The sequence below is a fragment of the Pangasianodon hypophthalmus genome, chromosome 9, assembly GCF_027358585.1.
Source record: "Pangasianodon hypophthalmus isolate fPanHyp1 chromosome 9, fPanHyp1.pri, whole genome shotgun sequence".
Lineage (NCBI taxonomy): Eukaryota > Metazoa > Chordata > Actinopteri > Siluriformes > Pangasiidae > Pangasianodon > Pangasianodon hypophthalmus.
The window spans coordinates 18,897,483-18,923,984 of record NC_069718.1 but is presented as its reverse complement, the minus strand read 5'-3'; the positions used below and the strand labels follow the sequence as shown (position 1 = coordinate 18,923,984).

Below are 26,502 nucleotides of genomic sequence, written 5' to 3'. Positions count from 1 at the left end.
CCGAGTCTGAGCGAGGATCTGCCTCCTTCCGTGTCCTTGACGTAAGCGTCGCGTTTTTATGACTTCACTGTCTGACACAGGAAAAGTTGTGAGCGCGTGTAGACTGTGCTTCCTAGCGTGTGCATGTGCCACTCCTTATCACTCACCCAAACCTTCACACAGTCAGTAAAAGCATGGAGACCGCTGGTTTGTTTCCGTACTGTATTTAAATGAGTTATCACTCCTGTAATTATGCGAACATAACTTGCTCAATTTTAAAAAGAGCACGAATCCACGCATGGACTTGAGGGCAGGCGATCTGATTTATCCACGAGATGTGAGACTGATAAGCATTTAATAGCTAATTTAAGCGTTTACCGAAGAATAGACAATATAGAAGCCCGTGACTACGCTAGTACAGTGCGTTTACGGTGTAATGCACACACTTCACTTCACGTAGTGTATGGGTGTTATGCATAAACTTCACGTAGTGTAGGGGTGTAATGCACACACTTCACGTAGTGTATGGGTGTAATGCATAAACTTCACTTCACGTAGTGTATGGGTGTAATGCATAAACTTCACTTCACGTAGTGTATGGGTGTAATGCACACACTTCACTTCACGTAGTGTAGGGGTGTAATGCACACACTTCACGTAGTGTATGGGTGTAATGCATAAACTTCACTTCACGTAGTGTATGGGTGTAATGCATAAACTTCACTTCACGTAGTGTATGGGTGTAATGCACACACTTCACGTAGTGTATGGTTGTAATGCATAAACGTCACGAAGTGTAGGGGTGTAATGCATAAACGTCACGAAGTGTATGGGTGTTATGCATAAACTTCACTTCACGTAGTGTATGGGTGTAATGCATAAACTTCACTTCACGTAGTGTATGGGTGTAATGCACACACTTCACGTAGTGTATGGGTGTAATGCATAAACGTCACGAAGTGTAGGGGTGTAATGCATAAACGTCACGAAGTGTATGGGTGTAATGCACACACTTCACTTCACGTAGTGTATGGGTGTAATGAATACACTTTACTTCACGTAGTGTATGGGTGTAATGCATAAACTTCACGTAGTGTATGGGTGTAATGCATAAACTTCACGTAGTGTATGGGTGTAATGCATAAACTTCACTTCACGTAGTGTATGGTTGTAATGCATACACTTTACTTCACGTAGTGTATGGGTGTAATGCATAAACTTCACGTAGTGTATGGGTGTAATGCACACACTTCACGTAGTGTATGGTTGTAATGCATAAACGTCACGAAGTGTATGGGTGTAATGCATAAACTTCACGTAGTGTATGGGTGTAATGCATAAACTTCACTTCACGTAGTGTATGGGTGTAATGAATACACTTTAAGTAGTGTATGAGTGTAATGCATAAACGTCACGTAGTGTATGGGTGTAATGAATACACTTTAAGTAGTGTATGCGTGTAATGCATACACCTCACTTGACGCTTCAGTTACTGTTCACATCAAACATCAGAATGGGGAAAATGTGATCTCTGTGACTTTAACCGTGCAGACAGGCTGGTTTGAGTATTTCCGAAAACTGCTGATCTCCTGGGATTTTCACGTACATGTCTTTAGTTTACACAGAATGGTGTGGAAAATCAAATCATCTTGGTACTGGTTTCCATACACACATCTCAGAATGCACAGCACATGGAACCAGAAGACCACTTCGGGTTCAGGAAACTGGACAACTGCAGATGCTCTTGACCTGCTTCTGCATGATTTATGCATTACTCTGCTGCCACATGATTGGCTTATTGGAATTACTGGAATGTGCAGGCATACAGATGTTCCTAATAAAGTGGACGGTTTAGATGTCTGGTTTTTCCTAAAAGTTTACAAAAAAAAACAAAAAAAAAACAAAGTAGTGTGCATAAACCCCACTGAATTTTTGAACACTGAATGCGGATTATATTAAGCGGTGTAATATGAATGCTTACAGTTAACATTCCTATTTTCGTCAGTTTTGTGAAATGCACATAACTAACAGATGTTAAAACTCCACTCCTAAAGCTTCAGGTGCCTGTAGAACAGAAGGAGTGTGCTGTTGTGGAGCTGGGAGCATTCTCCACAAGGGGGTGTCTTTGCTGCAGTATACAGTAGCTTCTGTACCTCATGATAAACTATAGCAATAAGCACAGGCGAATTTACGAGATAAAGAAGTCGTTATCACAGATAACACCACGATAATAAAATAATAATAATAAGATGCTGTCAGTAGACTAATAGATTTATATTAGAGAAACACCAGACAATAATTGGCTAATTCCCTCAGACAACAATGCATTTTCTCTGAGCAACTTTGCCTTTGCATAGACGTTTTTCTGTGAAATATTACCAGATTCACAGATTAATTAATATACATGTTAATTTATAGAAGCCCACTGGGAACGCTAGGACATGGCCTCACCTCCTCCAGCTTAAGCGCAATGTTCATGACTATTTCCTAATGAGTGTTAATTTTCTCATTAGGCACAGTCCCATTACTCCTACACAAACTGCACAAAACAGGCAAACTGCACACCATAACACACAGTTGGAAATAATACGTTAGGAACGATATGACATAAACCGTAATTTTTATTTTATTTCCCCCTCATTATAATGATTTATAGGTTGTTTTGATGCGAAATCTGATGCCAGTGATAATTATATACAACAAACTCTTGCATAATTCACACCGATTTAACCAAAATAAGCGGCAACAGCATGGCTGATAAAGAACAGCAAACTATAAATATTAAACACTGTACACAATGAAGAAATATACCGTCATCACGAGAATTAGCCTAATTACCCTTAGAACTCACTGTCTTTAAGTTAAAACAATTTCCCGACAAATAATAAAGCAGTCAATAAAGGTGTGGAATAAACCATAGCACGCAGTACATAACCCTGAGAGTGAAAAGAATGGTATCACTGTATAAGTGTATTTCACCGACAAATCTGAAAAACAGAACAAAACAAACCCTAAAAACAAATCTGAAGCGTTTGGTTGCGGGATAGAGGAGTACAGTTTCACAATAAAGAGCGCAGTCTGTGAGAACAGCAGGAGTAGTCAACCGTTCAAACCCGCAGTCCCGCATACCGCCGCGTTCAGCAGCATGGTGGATCTGCCCCCGGTTTGTGCGGGGAGTGGGCTGTTCCGAGCGCACAGCTTGGGAGGAGTGCTCACTGGGCCTCGCGCTGCTCTGCGGGTGTTCCCGGTGAGTGCGGGTCCGGTGAAGCGTCGTGTAGTTTCCGTATGTGCTTCTTCAGGTCGAAGTTCCTGCAGAAGCCTTTGCCGCATGTGGGACACGTGAAGGGCTTCTTGTCGTTGTGCGTGTGCATGTGGAAAGTCAGGTTGTATACCTGGTGGAAGGCTTTGTTGCAGATATTGCACTTGAACTGTTTCTCGCCGCTGTGCGTCAATTTATGATTTTTGTAATTGCCTAAGAGAGGGGAGTGAGAGGAGAGTTTGGCTTGTGAATAATCCAGAATTTAATGTCTAATATCTATATACAATATAATATATTATATTCATATCTTTTTCACATGTCTATGTAAATTCACAATTTGATAAACACACTATAAAAAGGTACAACACAAAGTTAATAAATTAGCAAGTCATGGTGTTAATGACCTTTTTGGTGGAATCCCTTTCCACAGAATTCACACACAAATGGTTTGTATCCGGCGTGGATGCGCGCGTGCGTGTTCAGAGTGGAGCTCCGGTTAAATGCTTTCCCACACTGATGGCATTTATGCGGCTTTTCCTGCAAACAAACATGAGGGAATGAGAGATTACTACCAACATCTTTAAAGGAAAAAATGCGTGATGATTAAAAAAAAAATCTAATTCAATCGTTCGAGGATTTTAGTTACGAAATCACTTCTTTTGTAAAATGGTGGTAATAATTAATAGCTGCAGCTGACAATTTGATCATCACTGAACAATATCACTGAACAATATTACTGAACAATATCACTGAACAATATTACTGAACAATATTACTGAACAATATCACTGAACAATATTACTGAACAATATCACTGAACAATATTACTGAACAATATCACTGAACAATATTACTGAACAATATCACTGAACAATATCACTGAACAATATCACTGAACAATATTACTGAACAATATCACTGAACAATATCACTGAACAATATCACTGAACAATATCACTGGATTGTAGCACTGGACAGCAGTAACCTGCAGTGTTCAAGGATTAATTTGTTAATTAATTAATTAATTTCCGTGGAGGGAAATAATTTGAACGAAAAAAATGAATGAATGTTTTTCAAAAATGATTGTGACTGAAAAAAAAGATTGAAAATGTTTTTCAAAATATCTACCAACACATATAAATGTATGTTACTGAATGTAAGACGAAAATAATTATGGGACCATAAAACAACAACTGATAATAATAATAATAATAATAATAATAATAATAAAAATAAAAATAATAATAACAACTATAATAATAATAATAATAATAATAATAATAATAATAATAATAATAATAAATTTCATGAAATGTACATAATAGTTTAATAAAAATGTACAGAATACTACAAGTACATTTTATAAGAAGAGGAATGGAGTAAATATTAATGCAGTACCTGAGTATGAATAATCTTGTGGCGGCAGAGTGTGCTTGCTTGCCGGAATCCTTTGCCGCACACTTTACACACGAACGGTCTGGCTCCCGTGTGCACGGGCATGTGGCGGGTTAAGTTATAGTGCGCGTTGAACACCTGAAAATGATATTAAATTATAAATGATTACATGTGCAATTCTAAAATCCTGCATTATGACAGACTGAAAGAAAAAAAAACAATGCAATCTTTAATTTTAAAATATTTAAAATGATTTTTTTTTATTTAGTCATGTGTATAATATAATATAATATAATATAATATAATATAATATAATATAATAAAAATGCATACCAATTTTAAATATAAAATTATCTGAAATAAAATCCCGTGTATACCTATACAATAAAATACAGTTTTGCAATTTTAAAAATCTCGAATATAAGTATATAATCATAAATGATAAAAATGTGGTTTGTCTCCTACCTTGCCGCAGACTTCACAGGTGAACACTTTGGCTTTGGCTGGAGGGGAGCCGGGGTGTAACTTGGCGGAGCTCTTGAACAGTTTCTCAGAGAGGATGTGCGCGCTCTCCTTCATGTAGTGCTGCAGCTGAGAGTGGGAGAGCTCCTTCAGCGCCAGCGCTCCGGGGTAAGAGTCCAGGCCGTGCGCGCCCCTGCTTTTCTCCGCCAGAAGGCTTTTGTGGCGAGAGTGTAACGGGGTGTTCAGCAGGTACGAGGCCACCGGGTGCAGGTTGAGCAGGGCGGCGGGCGGAGGCGCGCATGCGCTCTCCCCACAGTTTACGTAGCACACGGCGGCAGCGGCGGTGTGCACGGATGAGTGCGAAAGTACCCGTGGCCGGAAAAGTTTGTACTGTCCAATCGCCGGTGCTGCGTCCCGCTGCTCGCCCTTGGCGCCGGCGCCGATGCTCAGAAGCTCGCCGGCGCTGTAGGGAAACTCGGGCTCGCTGCGGCTCGACTCTAGTCTGTGAAGTTTGTGCGCGGGCTCGTAGGCGAGCGGCATGAGCGGCAGCACGCAGTGCAGCGGGGATGGAGGCACAGCGAGTGAGGCCCGTGTGTCGGCCTTTCCCGCGGCACTGTGCTGAACAGAGTTCGGGAGAGAAAGCATCGACTTGGGTTCCGGCGTCCTGGCCATAATCCGCTCGATCGAGAACGCCAGGGGTTTAGTGCTGGTGACCATGCTTCCTCCCGCCGTGGATGGTGAAGGGGTGCCGAATATCCCCGCCGGGGGGTAAAGCGCGCTCTCCATCATCACCCTGGGACACGTGCGCCTCGTCTGGATCAGGTGCCCGCAGCGCGACTTGTTGCGGATCAAGTTTGATTCCTCTCACTGAGTCGAGAGTGAGGACATGATCGAACGCGGCGGCCCACTGAGCGCACAGCCACTCACACACACTCACACACACACACACACACACACACACGGCGCTAAATAATGCCTATCCGGCCTTGCTCAACAGGGCACGATGGCCACACGCACAACTCCGGCGGCAGAAGGAAAAACAAAGCAAATGAGAAGTGCAGGTAACAGCTCGATTTAGTTTCTGTCAATCCAAACACCTGCTCTCTCTTCCCCCTTGAACCCCGGATGCACTGCTGTGGGTGAGTAAACTCTCCGCGCGCCTCACTGCAGCTCTTTATCAGGAGGCGTCGCGCTCAGCTGGAAAGCGTTGGGCGAATCTCAGCTCCCCGCGCGCCTCTGCTCTGACATCACGCGCGCGTCTGACACGTCAAAAAATCCCAGCGCGTGCAAGACATGACCGGTGTATTGGCTTATAGGTCAGGAGCAGATCACACATCTAAAATAATTATTAATGACAATTTCATTTTAACATACAACCTCTACAAATAACATAGCATATATTACAAATATATCAGAACATACAGTAATAAAACTATTTCCTTTTATGATTAGTGAGTATTTGTCAATCTATTTCAAACCACTTTAAGCACCGAGTCTGATTGAAATTTAGGTCTGCCTTTACACTGCTAAAGCTTTTCACAGTCTAGACAAACAGACTTCTGTAGGCTACACTACTCCTGATAATATTATAAAGCCTGCATTATAAAATCTGTTTTTGACCTTACGAATAGGATTCTCTAAAATAAATAAATAAATAAATAAATAAATAAATAAATAAATGCTAGTAATTTCAAATCAAAGGCTATTTAAGACAAATCAAGCATTTCCTTAAAATAACTAACACATATTCGTTGGGCATTCAGGGTTAAATATCAGTCAGTAATAAATACTTCAGGAGAGAGAGAGAGAGAGAGAGAGAGAGAGAGAGAGTGCATGTAGTTTTCTCACGAGGAAACAGAATTGAAACTCAGCTAGTTAGTAAGAAAGAACACTACTATTATGTGACCGATAAAAATGGTGAATAATCTGAAATTAATATTTTTTTTAAATGAGTAGGAAGAAAACATTAATTTGCCCTTTCGCATATAATATGACATTCTATACGAACTAATATTTATTAGAATGATTAAAGCAATAATTGTCCTATTAAGTTAAAATGGTGTTTACATTTTCAAGGAGGCAATTTTACAGCTTCACTCATTTAGGCTGTTAAAGCGGTGGCAGATGGGTGTCAGATAGCCTGTAATTTACACAGTGCTTTCAGTTAATCAGCAGTCCCTCAGAGAGAGAGAGAGAGAGAGAGAGAGAGAGAGAGAGAGAGAGAGAGCCTCTTAAACGAACTCTTTCAGAACACATTCCTCTTTAAGGCTGTTTGGAAGCTTTAACTCTCTTTACTCTCTCTTAAAGCAGGGTCTCCAGTATCACTTCATGTCCCGCAGATCCTCAACTTTAGTGCTGTAACATGCATCAAACCTTTTTTTAATTAGTCTTTTGTCTAAAACAAAAAACTCCTTGCTTGCATTAAAAAAAAGCATTTTTCTGAGCCCCAGGTCCAAATCTAGAAATGAGGATACATCTGATCTTGTGAAGTCTAAACGTCGAGGATCACTGACCATTCAAATGAACAGTCATTGTATTGCAGTATTACTGGGCGAGAATAACACACACACACACACACACACGCGCGCGCGTAGTTGTAAAGTTGTAATAAAAATACACAAATACTCATTTGATACTGATAGTAGCCTAGAGTGTATATATATATATATATATACATGAATGAAATGTTAAAATAATTTATACAATATATAATAAAATATAAGAAATTAGTACAAATGTGTAGTTGTATTAAAAAGATACAATAAATAATACAGATAGTAGCCTATAATAAGGTCAAAATATTATATATGTTCTGACTATAGAATTAATATAGCTATATTATATATGTTATTGTTCGGATGGATATATAATAATATGTCAGTGGAGAAACAGCAGTAATAACAGCGTCAACAAACGCTGTGTGTGTGTGTGTGTGTGTGTGTGTGCGCGCGCGCGTGTTATAATCCCCAAGCCCACGCGTTTATCACTCCAGCACTTGAGTCAGTTGATCCACACTGCAGCCTGACGGTTCTGCTCTACATTTCCGTGAACACTGCGATTACTGAGCAGAAACACTGCGGCTTTATCTTACTTTACTTGACTTTATTTTCTTTACAGCTTAGCTGCTTTCGCTTCAGAGGAGAAAACACGTCTGATGGCTCGCGAGAAATCAGAAATATGAAAGCAAAGTCTGGACTTGTTCAGTTTTAAGTGAAGTAAAGCGAGCAACAGGCTGATGGGGAGAATGCTGGCTGCGTCTCTGAGCACGGATTCAGCATCATCCTCATGCTAGCTGAAGCACTTTTCCGTATGAAATGGCGGCCTGTGCAGCAGATCATTAGGTCTATATGCTGATGAGCCAACATTTCGTACAGTGGAGGACAAGTGACCCGAGGCTTGAGCTTCTCGGCCAGATGGGCGGTAGGCGGAGGGCGCAGGCTGCTCTTTTCTCCATGCAGCCTGAGAGGAATGCAGAGAGCTTACAGAGACACACAGAGACACACAGAGACACAGAGACACACAGCACAACTCCACAGCACTGCTTCATGCGCTCGCGCACTCAGCTCAGTCCGTCTCAACACACATGCAACCTGGACATGAAGCTTAACATCAGCTCTCAGCTGCTCTTACAGACATTCCCGCACAAGCCATGTATTACACCATCATCTACAGAATAACTAACATATTATCATTATTAAAATCATTCGAATCTAATATAACATTTTATTATATGTAACATATATTTTAAATTATTATAGGCTACTATACACGTTTGTGTTTTATACTTGGCTCAAAATATTTACACACTGATTGTTCATTTGAATCCTGAGTGATTCTCTGGACTAAGAGAGACTGCACAAGGTCAGGTTCTTAGGAATGAGACATGCCCTATCTATCTATCTATCTATCTATCTATCTATCTATCTATCTATCTTGTTTTTTCTTGTCACATTTTTTTTTACACACATTGGTTAAATATCACTTACTAAACCCATCTTCTTTCTCTATTTTTCTATTTCATCTTTTGTTTGCTGTCTGAATTTGTGTTTGTTTTATTTCTTTATATTTGCCAAACTCACTAAGAATGGGCTGAAAAGAGCTGTAAACTATACATATTTTTTCATTTTGTTCCCTTAACAAAGACTTCATGGTCCTCGGAAGAGAAGTGGTGGTGGAGGAGTTAAATCTCAGTCGGCCCATTGTGAATGATGATTGCCCTTTATTAAAATTCACATCTGATAGTAACTTTTTTCTCCTTCATCTTTTAGGCAAGCATCTTAATACCAATTTAAAATCACAGGATTTTTGGGGCTTTTTTTTAGTGATGCATTTCCTTGTTCTGGATTAAAAAGACTTCAAAGTTAGGAAGCTGTGTTGAAAATAGTCTCAAATAAATGACACTTGATATAAACATTAAAAACACTTTTAATTCTAACATTTCAAACACACCTGTTCAAACTCAGGTGCACAAAATACAATAGAAATATCTCTCTCTCTCTCTCTCTCTCTCTCTCTCACACACACACACACACACACACACACATATACACACACACACCTTCCCCTTACAATTAAATGACATATTCTCTCTTAAGTAAAACATAACTAGGCAACAACATACAGAAACATACACAATTAACACAACTCATTGTTAATTCTACAGAAGAACTGAAGTTCATAATAATGTCACCAGTTACATTATCACACAACACTAGCATCTTATTCCTGTGTCAGACTTCGGACCTGCGTGTGCAATGTTCATGCCACAGTGTAAAGCGCATATGAGAACTTTCTTATATGTGGTCCCATTTGTACCAAAGATAAGATCCACAGACAAGCCGTTTTGTGTTTTTATATAGTTGTTCAGGTTTTTACCTACGTCTAGCCCTCAGCACCTCTAGCAGCACCTCTAGTGTACACAGTTATAGCCAGGTTTGTTGGACATTAATTTACCAAATCACTGAACATCAAATGAAATATAACAAAGATACAGACATGTGAGCCATCAGCGGGTGGTCAGTGAACTATATTGTACAGGCACACAGTAATAACAGTACAGTTATGCTTGGACAGAGGTGCTGTAGCATGGACAGAAATAGCTTTAGATTGGCTTCTCTCAGTGAAGCGTTTTATATAAACATCTAACATGATCCAGAGTGACGAATCTGATAATGATGGACTGAAGTTAACCCTCCTCTTCATCACTGTCTCTCATGCTGATGCCCTGCAGTCCGTCTCCCGCAGACACAGTGGCTGTGGCCTCCTCTATAGTGAGCCGGTTGTAGACGGTCTCGTAGTTCTTGCTGTTCAAGGTGCTGTCCAGGACACCCTGCAGTCTGAAGTCACGGTAGGACTTCTGCAAAAAAACACAAAAGCCTCTAAAGACACTCTTCAAGGCTCTTTTGCTCAACACTGTTCTTTGATGTGTTGCAACAAGATTTGCAAATTCCTGAAGAAAATGTTCGAGTTGGTATTACCTTGACTATCTTGATGAGGGTTTTGAGCTGATAGACATGGAGCTGCAGGTCCAGTCTGTCCGTAAGCCAAACACACACCGCTTTCATGGAAGTGTTGTACCATTGCTATGAATATAAGCAAAAACAAAAGCAGAGCCTTGACTTAGTGTTTGAGAAGAGATCTGGCTGGTCGTCATCATCTCCTCCAATAAAGTGAAGCATTGGCTTACTAGAAAAAATGTCATGAGATCAAACTCACCATTCAGTTAGGTTTTTAATTTACAGTGTTTTTCACAAATAGCTTGAGAATATTAAGGACAAGCTAGTGGGGAAATTTCTGCTGGAGTTTTTTAATTTATGTTATTTATTTTTCTAACTAATTAATTGTTTTTTTTGGTGCACAGAACACAAATCCATGTGTTTATTTCCTCAACTCACCTTCAAAAGATGAATAGTGGACAACCTTCATATCATAAACATATATCACACAAACATTTTGCCATATGTGATAGGTCATAATTAAGTGATTCATTATCATTGACTGACCACTTTATATTACATTTTAAGTTATGTAAATCTGTTAAAGCTGTCTGTACAATAGAATATTCTTAAAATCACTTTAAAATCTGTAGCAATGATTTAAACTGTGCAAGACTACACATGGCAGAGTAGAGGCAGTGCCGCTTTCCTTCTGTACAAGAACAATAAAAGAATAATAAACAAATAAATAATAATAAAATAATAATAATAATAATAATAGTTATTATTATTATTATTCCATTAAAACACATATTTATTATAAATATAGGAGAAAGTGTAGAACATGTGCATCCTCTGAAGCTCATGCTAACAGCAGACGCATCTCAGTGGCCATGCACACAAACGTGCACACACACACACACACACACACACACACAAAATGTAAATCCATGATCACTGGGTGGAATAAATGTGATGTGACACTTGTGTTCTCTCCTCTCAACTACATCAGCCAATTAATGCTGCTGAGATGTTATGTGTGCATTTACAGGTTAATAGCGAAGATCTTACACAGCCAACACTTACTCTGTAAAGGCATCAGAATGTATTGGTTTTCATTATGAGTAACAGGATTATTGCACTTACAGGTACTGAACAGTAGCTAGTGGTGTTTTATTGGTTTGAGATTTGCATTAAACAGTTGTCATAAAATGATTTCTTACTGCTTTGTCAGTTGACTGAATGCCTCTTTATGTCTCTGGAGTATCACTACAACATCACAACATATGACAGATTCTGATGTCAAACTGACTTTTAATCAAATGATCATCTAATGATGAATATGGTTATTTTACTTCACATGGATTTTAGCTGTAAAGAGCTAAGAAGCTCATGTTAAATCAGAAAGCTTTTTTGCTTAGAGCAAAGGTATAACAGCTTGTTAAGTTTGATGCTCAGCAAACTAATGCACATTACACTGCCATGGGAAAAAATAGTATTAAATGTTATAGGTATTACAGTCATTAGTATATGCACTGACATACTGACAATACCAGCTAATCCTCCTAAGAAATACTATTTCAGACACAATGTCTTTGTGTCCATGGTCTGCATTTGCTTTGTCAGTATTTTTAAACTAAAACACTCATAAGTCATGTAATTAGGAACACTTGTACTCATGTTCATTGCATTCATGCTATTATCAGCCAATCCTCTGGCAGTAGTGCAATGCATAAAACCATGCATTTTCAGGTCAAGAGCTCTAGTTAATGTTCAAATCAAACATCAGAATGGGGAAAAAGTGACTCTGACCATGGCATGGTTGTTGGTGCCAGCTCAACACTGTTGCTCATTGGATGTTTTTTTTTTTGTTTGTTTTTTGCACCATTCTAAACTCTAGAGGCTGTTGTGTGTGAAAATCCCATGAGATCAGTAGTCTGAAATACTCAAACCAGCCCATCTGGGGCCAACAACCATGCCACGGTCAAAGTCACCGAGATAATATTTTTCCTTTTGATGTATTTTTCCTGTTTGATGTGAACAGTAACTGAAGATCTTGACCTGTATCTCCATGATTTTATGCATTACACTACTGCCACATGGTTGGCTGATTAGATAACTGCATGAATGAGCAGGAGTACAGGTGTTCCTATTAAAGTGGTCAGTGAGTATGTTTCATTTGGTATTTGGAAATAAATAAGCACACATTTAAAAAAAAAAGTCAATTTCTATCCTCAAATTATACAGATGTTTGAGGTTTTTTTATGTAATGTGTGATCTGTGAAAAAAAATTATTTAGCAAACCAATGTAGTAAACGATTTCTCAGTTAGCATTGAAATATAACACAATCCAGTCACCAAATATTACAATTACATACACAGCAATATGTACATTTTCATATGATAGTATAATTAGAAAACAATGGGACAATTTTTGACAATTTGACAATACCTGATTAGGGTATTTATATAATAAAATTAATTATCTTGAAAGACACACATTTGTATTTTTTCTACATTAAATAAATCCTGTATCAGGAAAATTGTAGTGACGTTCTCAATTGTCAAAAGCCAATAAGAAAACCTTTGCTTAATCATCTTTCCTTTCATGTGCACAACAGTAAGTCTGGCGTACATGATTATGAACCCCAGTCATATTCATCTTTGAAGTAATCAACAATACCACCTTCTACACTTAATTGAATGCAGGAAAAATAGAAAGTGAGGCTCTCCCTAATTGAGGCGCTTAGCTAGGAGACAGAAACACAGGGGCAAGGTGACAAGACACTAATTTGTGCAGGTGAGGGAGAGCAAGCTGCATTTCTCCATATTACTAGCAGTCAGACACGAACACATTACCGGCAACATTTCCTTCCTGCGGCAGTAATCACACACTTAAGTGTCCTCTTGTCCTTATCATTAAGGAGGCATTTGAAGGGCATATGTGGCACCCGTGACCAAGCGGAAGACTCTGGCCCCTTGCCATGCAGACCTCATCACACTCTTAATAATGCTGATTTGCTGCTGTCTGCAAGGGCATGCACAGCATGACTTCCACAAAGAATCTTGTCTTAGACAAACACAATGGTTCTAATATCCATATATTTTCCCACATACACTCCAATGTGGTGATTCAGTCAGCGGCAGAACTCATGCGCAGAATACCAATCTATCCATACTAGTAAAAAAAAAGGAAAGAACACAAAACGAAACAAAAATACAGGCATGTGGACTGCTTCAGCAGCACTCTTTCTCTCGCAGCCTGTTTGATGAGGAAGGGTCTTTGGTGACACAGCAAGACCCTGCTGTCGGCTTCCTCTCCATGTGCATGACTGGGTGTGTGTGAGGCGCATTAGGGAGCGTGGGGAGTGTGTGTGATGCACATTAAGCGTTCTGTGTGCCTGTCTCCTCACCGCTGCTCTCCGACCCCAGCAGAGGCCCAGCAAATAAACAGGAAAGCCCCAAACACAGCATCTCTTCAATCTTGCCCTGCACACAAAGTTTTCAAACACAATCTACACATACACTGCTGAGACCTGCCTGTTGTGTGTGTGTGTGTCCTGTATTTCTGCTCAACTGTCAGTATAAACAACTGTGTATCCCTATTGTTTGACAACCTGTGGACAAATAATACTGAAACACCAAAAATGTACAAAATTGAGGGGGAACAGGTTCCTGCTCTCAGAAATATGTATGTGCACACACACACACACACACACACACACTCACATACATACAAAAAACGACATCAGCATAAACAGGTCAACAAGAGTGTGAGTTCTCAGACACTGGAAATAGTCACAATAGACTGATGAGTGCTATTAGTGAGGCCTCATTGCCTCTCCCACTAAAAACGTTCCACACCTCCTTACACCTCTCACTCACTGTTATACAATACAGAGCACAGAGGAAAAGAGGCCAGGAGCAGGGGGCTCAGGAGAGAGAGAGAGACAGAGACAGACAGACAGACAGACACTGTAAGATAGCGCTGTTGACAGAATAATGTGAACTAATAAGCTGTGGATATGCATATATTCCAAAGTTGCTATAAAGTTGACAGTTTTCAGAATGCGAGTTACACCTCACACACCATCATCAAGGAACAAGCCACATAACGTCTTAACATATACACTGAATTTAGTCTCAAAGCCTCATAATCCATCCTTAACAGCATGCTTAAGGGCTTGACAACTCACAATCCACCCTTTTTTGCTGAGACGTGTAAAGAGATTCTGTTGGAAGAAAATACAGCCACTAGCGTTAAAATCAAAATCAGTATCTAAAAGGCCGCTGTATACCAGAACTGATGTTTCCTATTTATTTGATGGATGGCTTAACATGCATATGATCCATTGTGCATATGATTCACGGGTGTCAGACAGCTGAAAGGTGAGCTCATTTATTGCATATCACAGAAAATGACTTTGTAAATTACTTTTAATGGTGGGAGATCAGAGGGAAAGATTTTTGTTATTTTTTTATACAGCTCCTTATGGTCTGAGGATCATGAATATGACTTGTTTTATAAATGATTAATCAGTTTTTAATGCATTAAATAATAAACAGGTATTGCTTAAAAATGACACACTGTTGAACAATTTGGTGTGCACTTTCTTATGAAATTTCATTCTGTTATTTAAACAGCCTGTGCACAATAGCCTTTAAAATGTACTATATTAAACTTCAATAAATGTTTGATACTCTTCCGCGTTGTCCAAAAAATCGATATGTAGCAACAATAAGCAGCACAGAAAAAAAACAATATATACAAGGTTATACTACTCTGAAAAAGACATAATATAAGAGAGTGCTAAGTAAAGGAAACTGTAATTAACCTTGCTTTTGCCCACTACTGATACCACTGCATGTGTATGTGTCTGCTGAGACACTTACGCCAAAGATTTTCTCTGTGTACATCTCATCATTCACACGGTCTCTGAGGATGTCCTGGTTTTGCCTCACAAATGTAATGTAGGTGTCTGCTAGATCCATGCCAGGTTTCTGAGAGAGACACACACAGAAGGAGGCACAGAGAGAGAGACAGAAATTGAGAGGCAAGAGATGATGCATGTGAGATCGATTTGACAGAAATTAAACTGTAGTGAAACAAAACATTTACTATTTCTAAGGTAAAAATATCAAGCATCTTTGCATGCAGGGATAAATCTGTCGATGCCTCTACCTATGCCATGTTTACAGCAGCTCACTGTTGGTCAGTAGTGTTCAGTGAGTTTTAGTTTAAGGCTCTGGAGGCATACTGTAAATATGAAGTCATGTTAATTATCATTAAAGTATGATAAAATTCATTATAACACTCTTTATGTGACCAGGTGGAAACCAATAACGGACTAATATGCCCTTAAATTGCCTACATACTGTCAACTTGATCTTCTCAGTTTACCTGAGTAACAAATAAAGAAGAAAACATTTCTATTCACACTGGGAGCACAAATGGAGGAAAATGCTCTAATACTACTGTAATTGCTTTGACACCTTTCACACCCATTTCTCAGGAGCTGACAACCTGCGGGCAGAGCATGGCTCCTTAGCACGCTATGCTTCCTTCTCCTCCTACTCCATGGTGGAGCACACAGGAACGCTACACCACAGCAAGGTGGAAATTCCCTTCCGGCTCTTCAGGGGGAAATGGTGGAATAACTAGACACAATATATCTGATGGACACTCCACTTCTCAAGTTACTGACGGCTCAGATATGTGACAGCTGCTGTGTTCGTTGCAGCATAGCAGCATGACATTAAGAGCTTACTGCGCCACAGATTTGTCTGAAGTACTGAGCGCACATTACGAACATTTCCGACTTATCTCCAGTGTCAATCAATCAAGTAAAACTAATATTTTTTTACATTCACTCAGTATAAAGTTAAAATAGCCTGCCTTAGAACAGGATTGTCCCATAAACTTTAGAATGATAAGATTTCCTGTATGGATGCTCTGATATAAACACAAAGACACACAAAGATAATATGTGCTGCTTTAGTGAGCCAGTGAAAAAAAGCACAAAGTACAGCGATGGAGGCTATCGAATTCATTAACAATTGCATAATTGCATTAAGATTTGAATTACTTTAATAATGTTGTATTTGAAGGTATTCAAATATTAATAAGACTGATATTCTGTCACAGAGACTTTAAACATTAGCAGCAACTCTATACTGTGTACATATTGTATAAATCACACAAGGTTTTGTTGCTTCAAAATTTTATCATAAACAACAATATATTAGGTTTGTTAAAATTTCTTTATCATTTAATGTTATCCTGTTACTGGTATTTAGGTAACAGGATAGTGGCTTTACAACTCTATCCAGGGACCTTCAACTTACACACACACACACACACACACACACACACACACACACACACAGACACACACTTAACTATATGCTCACTACATGGGGTATAACATAATGGATTTTTCTCCCATCAGGCTACAAAATGTCATTTGTAAAGATTAGGAAACTTGTGCTTTGATAGGTTTTGGTTTAGCAACTAAAATAGAGTATGGGGTCTTTCTTGGTCATGTTTTTTGGCTTTCAAACAGTAAATATTATGAATATTTAAAAGTGCATTAGGTAAAATTAATGGTTAAGTAGGTGGGCGCCACCCCTAGGATCTACAGGGGACCGTAAAGTAGAGTGTCTATAAAATGACAGGAGGTCCATCCAAACATAAACAAGCATTCCGGACCGGAAGCCAGTTTTCCAAACCGATTTTCTCAGCCAATTAATACACCTGTCCTGAGGCCATTGCTTAATCCTTTATTTTTAATCATGTTATACGTATTTTCCAGGTTATTTGTACAAGTAATAGATAAAAAAATTGACTATTGCACCTTTAAATAGTGATTAAGCCATAAAACTTGTCCAGCAGTCCTAGTGCGTGTTTGTGTGTGTCTGTGTTTGTGTGTGCACTGTCTTCTCAAGCATCCCACTGAGCCACATGGCAGAGCTTAACCAGGAAGCCCCTTAACCTCTTTTTTTCGAGAGTGCAACAAAGTAATCCTACACACACACACAAGCTCGCACAAGCATACACACGAGTACACAAAACTTGTCAGCGAACCCTCTTGGCCATCATTTGCACAGAATCACAAACAGCTCACGATGCAAGGACGTAGGAGCATTTGAGCCACAGCAGGGAGAACAATATGAGAGCAGCTAGGAATGGGCAGGGGTGTGGGGCAGCCGGGGCGTGTGTGACTGAATCAATGCAGAGGTGTGGGATGGTGTGATTAAGGCCAGGTTAATGACTGGTTAGGCTGAGGGGATAAGCGACCGGGATGGGAAACAGACGAGAAAAAGCAGGAGAGACAAAATAGATGATAATTACACAGAGTGGCTGCTCTGGCTTCCTGCCACTGCCTCATTCACTGCCCAGGTGCAGGTGTATAAATGCGTGCGAGAGTGTGAATCTGAATGTGTGTGTGTGTGTGTGTGTGTGTGTTAGAGAGACAGAGAGAGAGATGTGTGAACTGTTTGTATGGCATGCATGAGAATCTACAAGTAAGTTTGTGGTAAATAGTTTCAAGGTGGAGTGTGTATGTGAGAGCGTTAGCTTTTAATCAAAGCATGTGTTTGGGAGGGTGTGAATGTCTGATTCAGTATGTTTAGCTGAGCTACCAGCAGGGCTTGCCGTGCCAGAATGCCCCAGCGCTTGAATGGCAGTCTTCACAAAAGAGCAGGAGAGCTTAAAATTTCGTGACAAGGGCCCAGACATGTTCAGTGGCAAAGGCCAGACTACAGCCTGGCTCTCTGGCTCCCTCTCTCTCCTCCCGCACGGCTGTGAAATGGGCTTCCAAGGTGCTAGGTTGCCTCCACACAAAAGCACAAGGTGGACGTTACATTCTCATTTAGTGAGCATAAGAGGGAGATTTGCCTACTGCACACTGTAGGCTTCTGCATGCCAAGAGCACATGTTTATCAGGCCGAAAGGTTTAATTGATCAGTCAAGCATGACAACAACATTGCCGCCTTGTTTTACGTTGCAATTTATGATAAAAGCTTTTTTAAGGACTGCACTAGTTAAAGACACCATATCTTGTCTTATGAATTTACAAAAAATAGCTGCATGTGATTGTTCTGCAATACACATAATAGCAAAGCACTAATTCTACATGTCATTTCTTTACAGAAATTATACCAGTGTTGATTTCCTTGCCTGTTCAATGCCTCCCTGCCACCTCTCAGAACACAGTCCTCTCACTGCTTGTTGTGAAACCCACTGTCGACAACTTTCTGGATTGCGAACCAAATCCAAGCCAAATGGGTTACCAATTAGCATTACTTAGCCAGCTCTCGGATGCACCCTGGCACTACAATAGCTCATTGCAAAATTCTGCAACATTTAGCACTGCCATTTGATGAATAAATAGGAAATATTTCTCACATGATGGCAAGAGATACTGAAACAGCACTTGATACTTGCCCGTTGGTTTTCTTACTGAGAGAGGGCATGCCAGAAGGCTAGGCTGAAACACTCAGCAAAGTTGGATACCACATCTTACATGAGACTACAAAACTGGCAAACGCACAAATCACCGCATGTGCTAAATAAAATACTTTGTACACAGTCACATAGCAGGCACCAAAGCTTCATGCAGACAGTAAGAACTGAGAGTTCTAAGCTGAGTAACACTTACTGGGACGTCCACATACTTGGCTGCTGCTTTTACCTTTAAAAGAGGGTATGCATAAACTATACTGACTTTTTCTTTATGTCTTTAAATGTACTAATTCAGTTTTTGGCACTGAAATGGAAGAGAAAAAACCCCCACTTACAGTAAAAGAAAGGATTGAAGAAAAAAATGTTCCTTCATCATATCGTGAAAGCTTGGACAGCACACCATCCAAAACAGCAGCAAACTGCAAGTGCAGAAAAAAAGGGGAATTTAATACAAGATGAGACAATAAAAAACACATTTAAACAGCACACATGCCACATAATGACAATCTTTAGCAGCCCATGAGAACGTAATAAATAAGAAACTGAGTAACAGCAACTTCGGATGAAAATACCATCTCTGATATTGAGCTGCTAGCTTCCTCAGTGACAGGCTTCAGAAAAATCTAAAACTCTATCATTCATAGACCTTCTTATATTCATTCAGTCTAAATGAAAGCCCTCGGAGGCATTCACCAGCACACGTGAAGGCCAGCTGAAGAGCTAGCAAAAGCCAACCTTAAGGAAGCGAACAGTACCTTTGAAACCAGGCAGGAGATCATTTCTTTAAAGGCCTCATCGATCAGGACATCAATTTTAGAATGGTACTGTTGCTGTGGAGATGTGCACATAATACGTGGCTTGTTAATATAACGTGATGGCTTACAGCACAGATATAAATAGGGTTAAAACAAAAAGTGAAAGCAGAACTGATTGCTGAAACACATGCTTAAAACCTCACATACATGCACTCTGTAAAATTCATCCCTTTTTATCCCTAATTATTATTATTTTTGACCCAAAAAAACAATTAGTAAGGATTATTTGACAAAGTAAAGTATTAAATGTCTTCTGTATAATCCTTCGGTCACTGCAATTACCAGTTCCCATACTCATATCCTAATATTTATCAAGAGCAGCTGCAAATCAAATCTCACCTCACAGTAAATGAACAAACAGCATAATCACATAAACATATACTGTGGAGTTGAAGAATCTTCCAATGTAACAGGGCTGAGTTAAGCAGCTAATAGGCCCTATTATGCCACTTAATGGAATTCCTTTCCTCCTTTTGGGCAAAGGATTCTGAAGAATACTTCTTTTTTTTTTTTTAAAGCAGGCCACAGTAAGGGCAGCGATGTCTTTCTCTAAAAGTCTCATCTAGCTGCAGTGACCAAAGGCTCAATCTGGCTTCAATTAATTTTGCATTATTAATCTGGATAAATTGATTCATTTATTTTTGCATCAGAAAAAGGCAATGCTGAAAAAGATAGGAAGAAAGATAGGGAACAACTCTAAGGAAGAGCAAACGAGAGATAGAGGGACAGAGAAAGAGGAGGGAGGGAGGGAGGGAGTGTGTGTGTGTGTGTGTGAGAAAGGGAAAGAGAGCCTCCATTCGGCTCCATTGAATAGATGCCTTTGCTGCATGCAAGGCAAGCGGGAGTTCATCTCTGCCAACAATGCCCTTTCACAGCACATCTAAAGAACACCCAAATTAAAAATTTCAATCAATAAAGAGCATAGATCGGTGACAAATTGAGGGTGCTGAGAGGTCACCATTGGCAGCCCTAATTTTCTTTTCACTATTTTTCACTACATGAAATGGCAATTTTTCCATAAACGGAATTATGGGCAAATCTTAAGGACTTTTTACCTCAATTAACACTTCCATGTTTGCTTTTTATATAACAGTGGGGGCCAAATTGCAAGGGCTCTTTTTGCATTAGAGGGGATTAAATTGTGGGGTCTTTGCTGTGTGTGAAAACCAAAAGAACAATAATTTCTTTTGAAAACATTTATCTGGGAGTGATCCAGTAAGAGGCACTTCAGGGAGAAAGCAGTTTCTAAAGAGTAACCTTGCATTCTGAAACGCAGCAACCCCTTTCAATGGAAGCGTGAACAGGCAAAGATATATAGTAGTAAAATTATTATTTACATATTACAAACACACGACATACATATGAGCCAGGAAAAAATTCTGAACTTTTGTACACAGATTCAGCTGAATGTTGAGCAATTTTCAGTGTAAATTACAAAAGTAAAAAACTTAAAACTGCGTGTAAGAAATGCTCTTTTTAATTCCAGAAACATTCTGCAAGTTCATTCTGAAACTATCTAAAATATTTTAATATAGAATGATAATTTAACATTTCTATATTCACTGCCGTACAGCAATCTTTTTCACAAAATATTGTGATGAGATCTTTGCACGTCACAGAGCAAAGTATTAATGATGGAAAATAAAAGGGAAGTGAAATGAGCACTGGAAAAATGACTTACAATAAAAGCTGAACTGAGAGATGATCATGTAATAGAATTTATGACCTAAAACCTGAATGCTTGTGTAATGCTTGTATACACAACTGGTGTATTACAAGCTAGAGGAAAGATGGTAGACTCACCCACTGTTGGTCCATCTTGGATTCATGCAATGATGAGCAGGACACATGAAAAGAAAAAAACATGATTGTAAAATAGACACAGAAGATCTGATATAAATAAATAAGGAAAACCTTCAAAATATGGCACACAACAAGCATGAATGAATCCATTATCTGAAACCATAACAAACAGAAATGCACCATTAGGATGGAGTAAGTGACATATAACGGCTGGTTGATTTGAGACTGAGTTGACAAAAGAACGGCCTTAATAAAGAATAAGCTGTTGTATCTAAGGCCTGTGATTTTTGTTAGCACTACTTTCTCATCTTACATCTTGAGGTGAGGTTTTTAGACTTCACTTTATCTCATTTTAAAAGCCTCTTTATTTATATATTATTTATTTATTTTGACACACACACACACACACACACACACACACACACACACACACACACATGCACGCACACACAACAACAACATCAAAATGAAAAAGGAATCAGAGATGCTAGTTGGAATAGCTACCATCTTTGAAATTGTTGTTACTGTGCAAATTTAATTTACTCAGGAACCTCCCAGGTCGAGGCTTTCTAAACTAAAACGGTGACCCACTCATTTTGTTTTCAAAAAGCGCAGACCAATCAAACCAAAGCAAAAGCAAACACCCAGTTGGTGCTTCTTTCTAAGGTTCTTTGGACATACTTCAGAGAAATACAAATGAGACCTACACCATACTTTACCATCACATAGTTACAGTGCTACAGTTAAACATACACTGCACATGCACTTTAATGACCTTGAGCAAGTCGGTACTGTATTGTGATCAACCCAGTGGTTTATTTATTTATTATTTATAATCATTTTTTTTTTACCCCAAAATCACAGATTATACTTAATACATGAAGACAAAAATGTCCTTCAGTGTAAAGCATTCAAAATAAATTGCATAATCAGTTATACAACCAACTGCAGCACATTTTATTTGGTAGTTCATTTCTTGTGAAGGTGCTTCTAATAAAGAGTTTGTAAATTCTCTTTACTGTACTGTGGTAGCGGGGGCGTGGTCGAGCTTCATCTGTGGACGGCGAGGAGCTGGGTCGAACCGCTTGACGATTCTCACCTGTGTCTTTTTACCGCCAGTCTACTTATTTGTGTCCCTTTGTGCTTTCAGTATCTCCCGTAACCGGCGAGAGAGAGGGAGAGAGAGTGTGATACCACTTGGCAGAGCTTGCGAGACACGCACGCACGTGCACACACACACACACACACACACACACGCCAAGGAGCATGAGCTTGAACCTGACGGCGCAAAAGCTGTGAGTCTGGGACAGACCCGTTTTCTGTTGTTGTGCTGTTTTATTGAGTTTTTTGAAAGTGCACTGAAAAGCGTAGACTGAATAAACGCAAGCCCGGAGCTGAGCTAAAATTCAGCCCGTCTCCTGAGTCTTCCTCCACACCCTCACAAACCAGGTTCTACATGTACACCCTTGACATTGTGCATTTTCTTTATATGTGAATTGTAAGTGTAAATATAAGACAGACTTAATATGGTTGTGGATTACCTCCTGGCCTTGGTCGAGGATACACAGCTTAGAGTACTGTTTCTTAGCATCCATAAGAACGTTGAACATGGTGCAGACGGACAAAGGCACCCTGAAGTCAGTGGACTTACTTGACTTCTGCATCTTAATATCAAAAGCTGCTTTGGTCCTGTGTTTAAAAGAGGTACAGCTGAAAATCATACCTGAAAATACTGGATTTTTGTGTGCACTTCACTTAACATCAAAACACAATAAACATTTAATAAGCCCAGCACAAACGCAAAAGTAACTATACTGCTCTGAGAGTTATTATAGATAATTAATATTTTTATACTCAATTTAATGCAGGAATGTACTATTAAAAATCTAAGATGTAATTGTTTTAATATGAGCCTTGACCTTTTGACACAGGCCTCCATCATATCACTAGCCATGAGCTTCAGCCTCTGCTCCAGATGTCTGGCAAACTCCGGCTCCGGCCAGTGCAGGTCCATTACAAACATCTGGAGAGCGTCCAGCTTCCAGAACAGGTCCTCTGATGTCGCTGAGCCATTACTACCAAACAAAAAGCATAGAATAGTATCAGCATACTCCGGTCTTTACATCTGATATTCCAGGCTTTTCATATGTTCAGTCACACAATGCTGCAATTTTAATGCATCTACATTCTCAAGCACCACTAATCTTTAAAACTGTAACATCCAGATAAAATTAGCTTTTCAAGTAATGTCTTTCAAGTACTTGAAGTGTTCATCAATATTTTGAATAGAATTGGTTTTTAGCCTGTAGGTTTGTCTAAGCTAATTTTAGCAGCAGGTACCTTTAGACAGAACATGGTAACTTAGCAACTAATTCAAAAGAAGGCTAGAGTTAAATCATGTAGAATGACACTTGTGGGAAATGCTTAAATTGAAGTTTCTTTGGTTTATCTATATTGTTAACTCTCTTTGTATTATCATCATTTTAAAGAATAAATCTCTATTCATGCAAAAACAAATATTTTTTCTAATAAAACAATGTAGTCATTTTATGTGAGTCAACAGAGGAAAACAACAAAAAAAGCTTTGTCTATAAAGCTCATAGCTGTTGGAAAATGCTTCTGGGTTTCCAGAGGCTTAAGACAGCCTCAGCAAGGCAGACAGATGGACTGACACCACTGTGTCAACCACAGTTAACACGACAACACACAGAGAGGCTGACACAAGCAGCATTCAAGTGTACAGCGCAAAACGCTCAGCAGTAAGGAAAAAAAGGGCACTCACTCCTCTCGCTGTTAAAAGACTGTTACCTTCACAAGTGGCAGTCCTGGAAAATAGTTTGGCAAAGTCCACAGTGCAATTAAAAAGGATGAGCATGAGTTCCCACTCGATTAATTAGCGGTGGTACAGTGTGTGAGGGCTCCCTCGGGGGCCTGCGCCGCCCCCTCAAGCCTGTGCGAGCGGGGGAAGAGGCAGCATGAACAAATGGACGAGCTTCTCGCCAGGAGCGGCACTCCTATGGGGGAACACGGCATTCTGACTGCCTCTAACAACCAGCTAACCACAGAGTCCCCTTGGACACACACCCACAGGACTACTCCCACTACAGACACTGTTTCAGGCCTGAAACCTGGTGTGCATTTGCAGTCCAGGCTGTTTACAATGAAAATGGTCTACATATTATGATTTATTTTATTTCATGATCTAAAGTGTTCCTTAATAACAATAACATCACTGTCACCACAATGGTCAAGGCCTAGTGATCACCGGACTCATTCCAATTACTGCAGTATTGGATAAGGTGGAAGATATTAGCCAAGCTTGAATTGAATTATTTGCATGTTTCTGGAGAAGAAAAGGTATTGCCTAACTCAAGCATTTCAGTGCAAAGATCAATAACTGCGAGATTCACGGATGACTTAAATAGTTGTGCAATCAACAAATTCCACTGCAATGAATTTACAAGTCGAGCATACCACACAGAAAAATAAAAATGTCAAAATACAAAAAAGGAAAACATTGGCCCTTTTCATTTTCTTTCTAAAACTGTGTTGGTGAAAGACATAGAGAAAGTGAGAATTGATGCCTTAATGGCTTTCATATCAAAATCAGATGAGTGAAGAATACCAAAAATTCCTCACAGCTCACACAGCGTCCAAAAGAGTAGAAAAGGTTTAGGTTTCGATTATCACTAAATATCTGGCAAATTAATACCTTGAAAGGACGAAATTCTAAAGCCAAGCTAAGTTAAACTTAATGAACCTGAACAGGAAATCCAAAAATGTCAAATACGGATACTCTATTACACTATCGCTCAATACATAACAAATCTAGGTCATCAACAGCATATCTCAAAGCAAAACATCTAACATGAATGAGGAGTCACAATCAAGCAGCAAATCCAGGTTCACATGCTCAGATGTGTATGTGTATATTTACATTTCATATTTACCTTCAAAATACTTATTTTTAATCTATAAATGACAAACATACAAACCAAATACACACACACACACACACACACACACACACATATATATATATATATATATATATATATATATATATATGTACACACACACACATACATACATATATATTTACACACACACACACACACACACAACCTCCAATCAGCCATAACATTAAGCCAATAACATTGGAGGTTCCCCTTGTGCCGCCAAAACAGCTCTGACCCATCTCTGACTCCACAAGACCTCTGAAGGTGTGCTGTTGAATCTGGCACCAAGACGTTAGCAGTAGATCCTTTAAGTCCTGTTAGTGCGAGGTGGGGCCTCCATGGATCGGACTTGTTTTTCCAGCACATCCCACAGATGCTTGATCGGATTGAGATCTGGGCAATTTGGAAGCCAAGTCAACACCTTGAACTCTCTGTCATGTTTCTCAAACCATTCCTGAACAATTTTGTGGCAGGGCACATTAACCTGCTGAAAGAGGCCACTGCCATTAGGGAATACCGTTACCATGAAGGGGTGTACTTGGTCTGTAACAATATTTAGGTAGGTGGTACGTGTCAAAGTAACAGCCACATGCATGCCAGGACCCAAGAGTTCCCAGAAGAACATTACCCAGAGCATCACATTGCCTCAGCTAGTTTGCCTTCTTCCCATAGTGCATCCTGGTGCCATCTCTTCCTCAGTTACGTGATGTACACGCACCCGGCCGTCCACATGATATGAAAGAAAACGTGATTCATCAGACCAGGCCACCTTCTTCCATTGCTCCATGGTCTAGTTCTGATGCTCATGTGCCCATTGTAGGTGCTTTTTGGTGGTTAGCTCTTCTGTGGGATGAGACCAGATGGGCTAGCCTTTGCTCCCCATGTGAATCAATAAGCCTTGGGTGCCCATGACTGTGTCGCTGGTTCACCG

The 26,502-nt window shown here is 39.6% G+C and overlaps 2 protein-coding genes across 6 annotated transcripts in view; both read right to left on the bottom strand.

The window, feature by feature from the left end:
* Nucleotides 1-133: 133 nt before the first annotated feature.
* Nucleotides 134-6,469, bottom strand: fezf1 (FEZ family zinc finger 1). Its single transcript, XM_026919753.3, has 4 exons — nucleotides 5,099-6,469; nucleotides 4,637-4,771; nucleotides 3,643-3,775; nucleotides 134-3,451 (listed from the first exon to the last, which is right to left on the bottom strand). The coding sequence occupies exons 1-4, from the start codon at nucleotides 5,882-5,884 to the stop codon at nucleotides 3,192-3,194; spliced, it is 1,314 nt and encodes a 437-aa protein (XP_026775554.1). The 5' UTR covers nucleotides 5,885-6,469; the 3' UTR covers nucleotides 134-3,191.
* Nucleotides 6,470-9,502: 3,033 nt separating this feature from the next.
* cadps2 (Ca++-dependent secretion activator 2) overlaps nucleotides 9,503-26,502 on the bottom strand; it is a 130,289-nt gene continuing 113,289 nt past the window's right edge. For 4 of the 5 annotated variants that reach the window (XM_034307324.2, XM_034307325.2, XM_034307326.2 and 1 more), the window contains 9 exons: nucleotides 23,532-23,687; nucleotides 23,154-23,301; nucleotides 21,613-21,627; nucleotides 19,750-19,824; nucleotides 19,330-19,413; nucleotides 19,191-19,223; nucleotides 15,424-15,531; nucleotides 10,573-10,677; nucleotides 9,503-10,451 (listed from right to left, as the gene is read on the bottom strand). In XM_034307324.2, the coding sequence (XP_034163215.2) occupies nucleotides 10,281-10,451; nucleotides 10,573-10,677; nucleotides 15,424-15,531; nucleotides 19,191-19,223; nucleotides 19,330-19,413; nucleotides 19,750-19,824; nucleotides 21,613-21,627; nucleotides 23,154-23,301; nucleotides 23,532-23,687 (895 nt within the window). In that variant the 3' untranslated portion in view covers nucleotides 9,503-10,280. The remainder of the gene's footprint in view (nucleotides 10,452-10,572; nucleotides 10,678-15,423; nucleotides 15,532-19,190; nucleotides 19,224-19,329; nucleotides 19,414-19,749; nucleotides 19,825-21,612; nucleotides 21,628-23,153; nucleotides 23,302-23,531; nucleotides 23,688-26,502) is intronic. The other variant, XM_026919048.3, reaches the window with a different exon arrangement.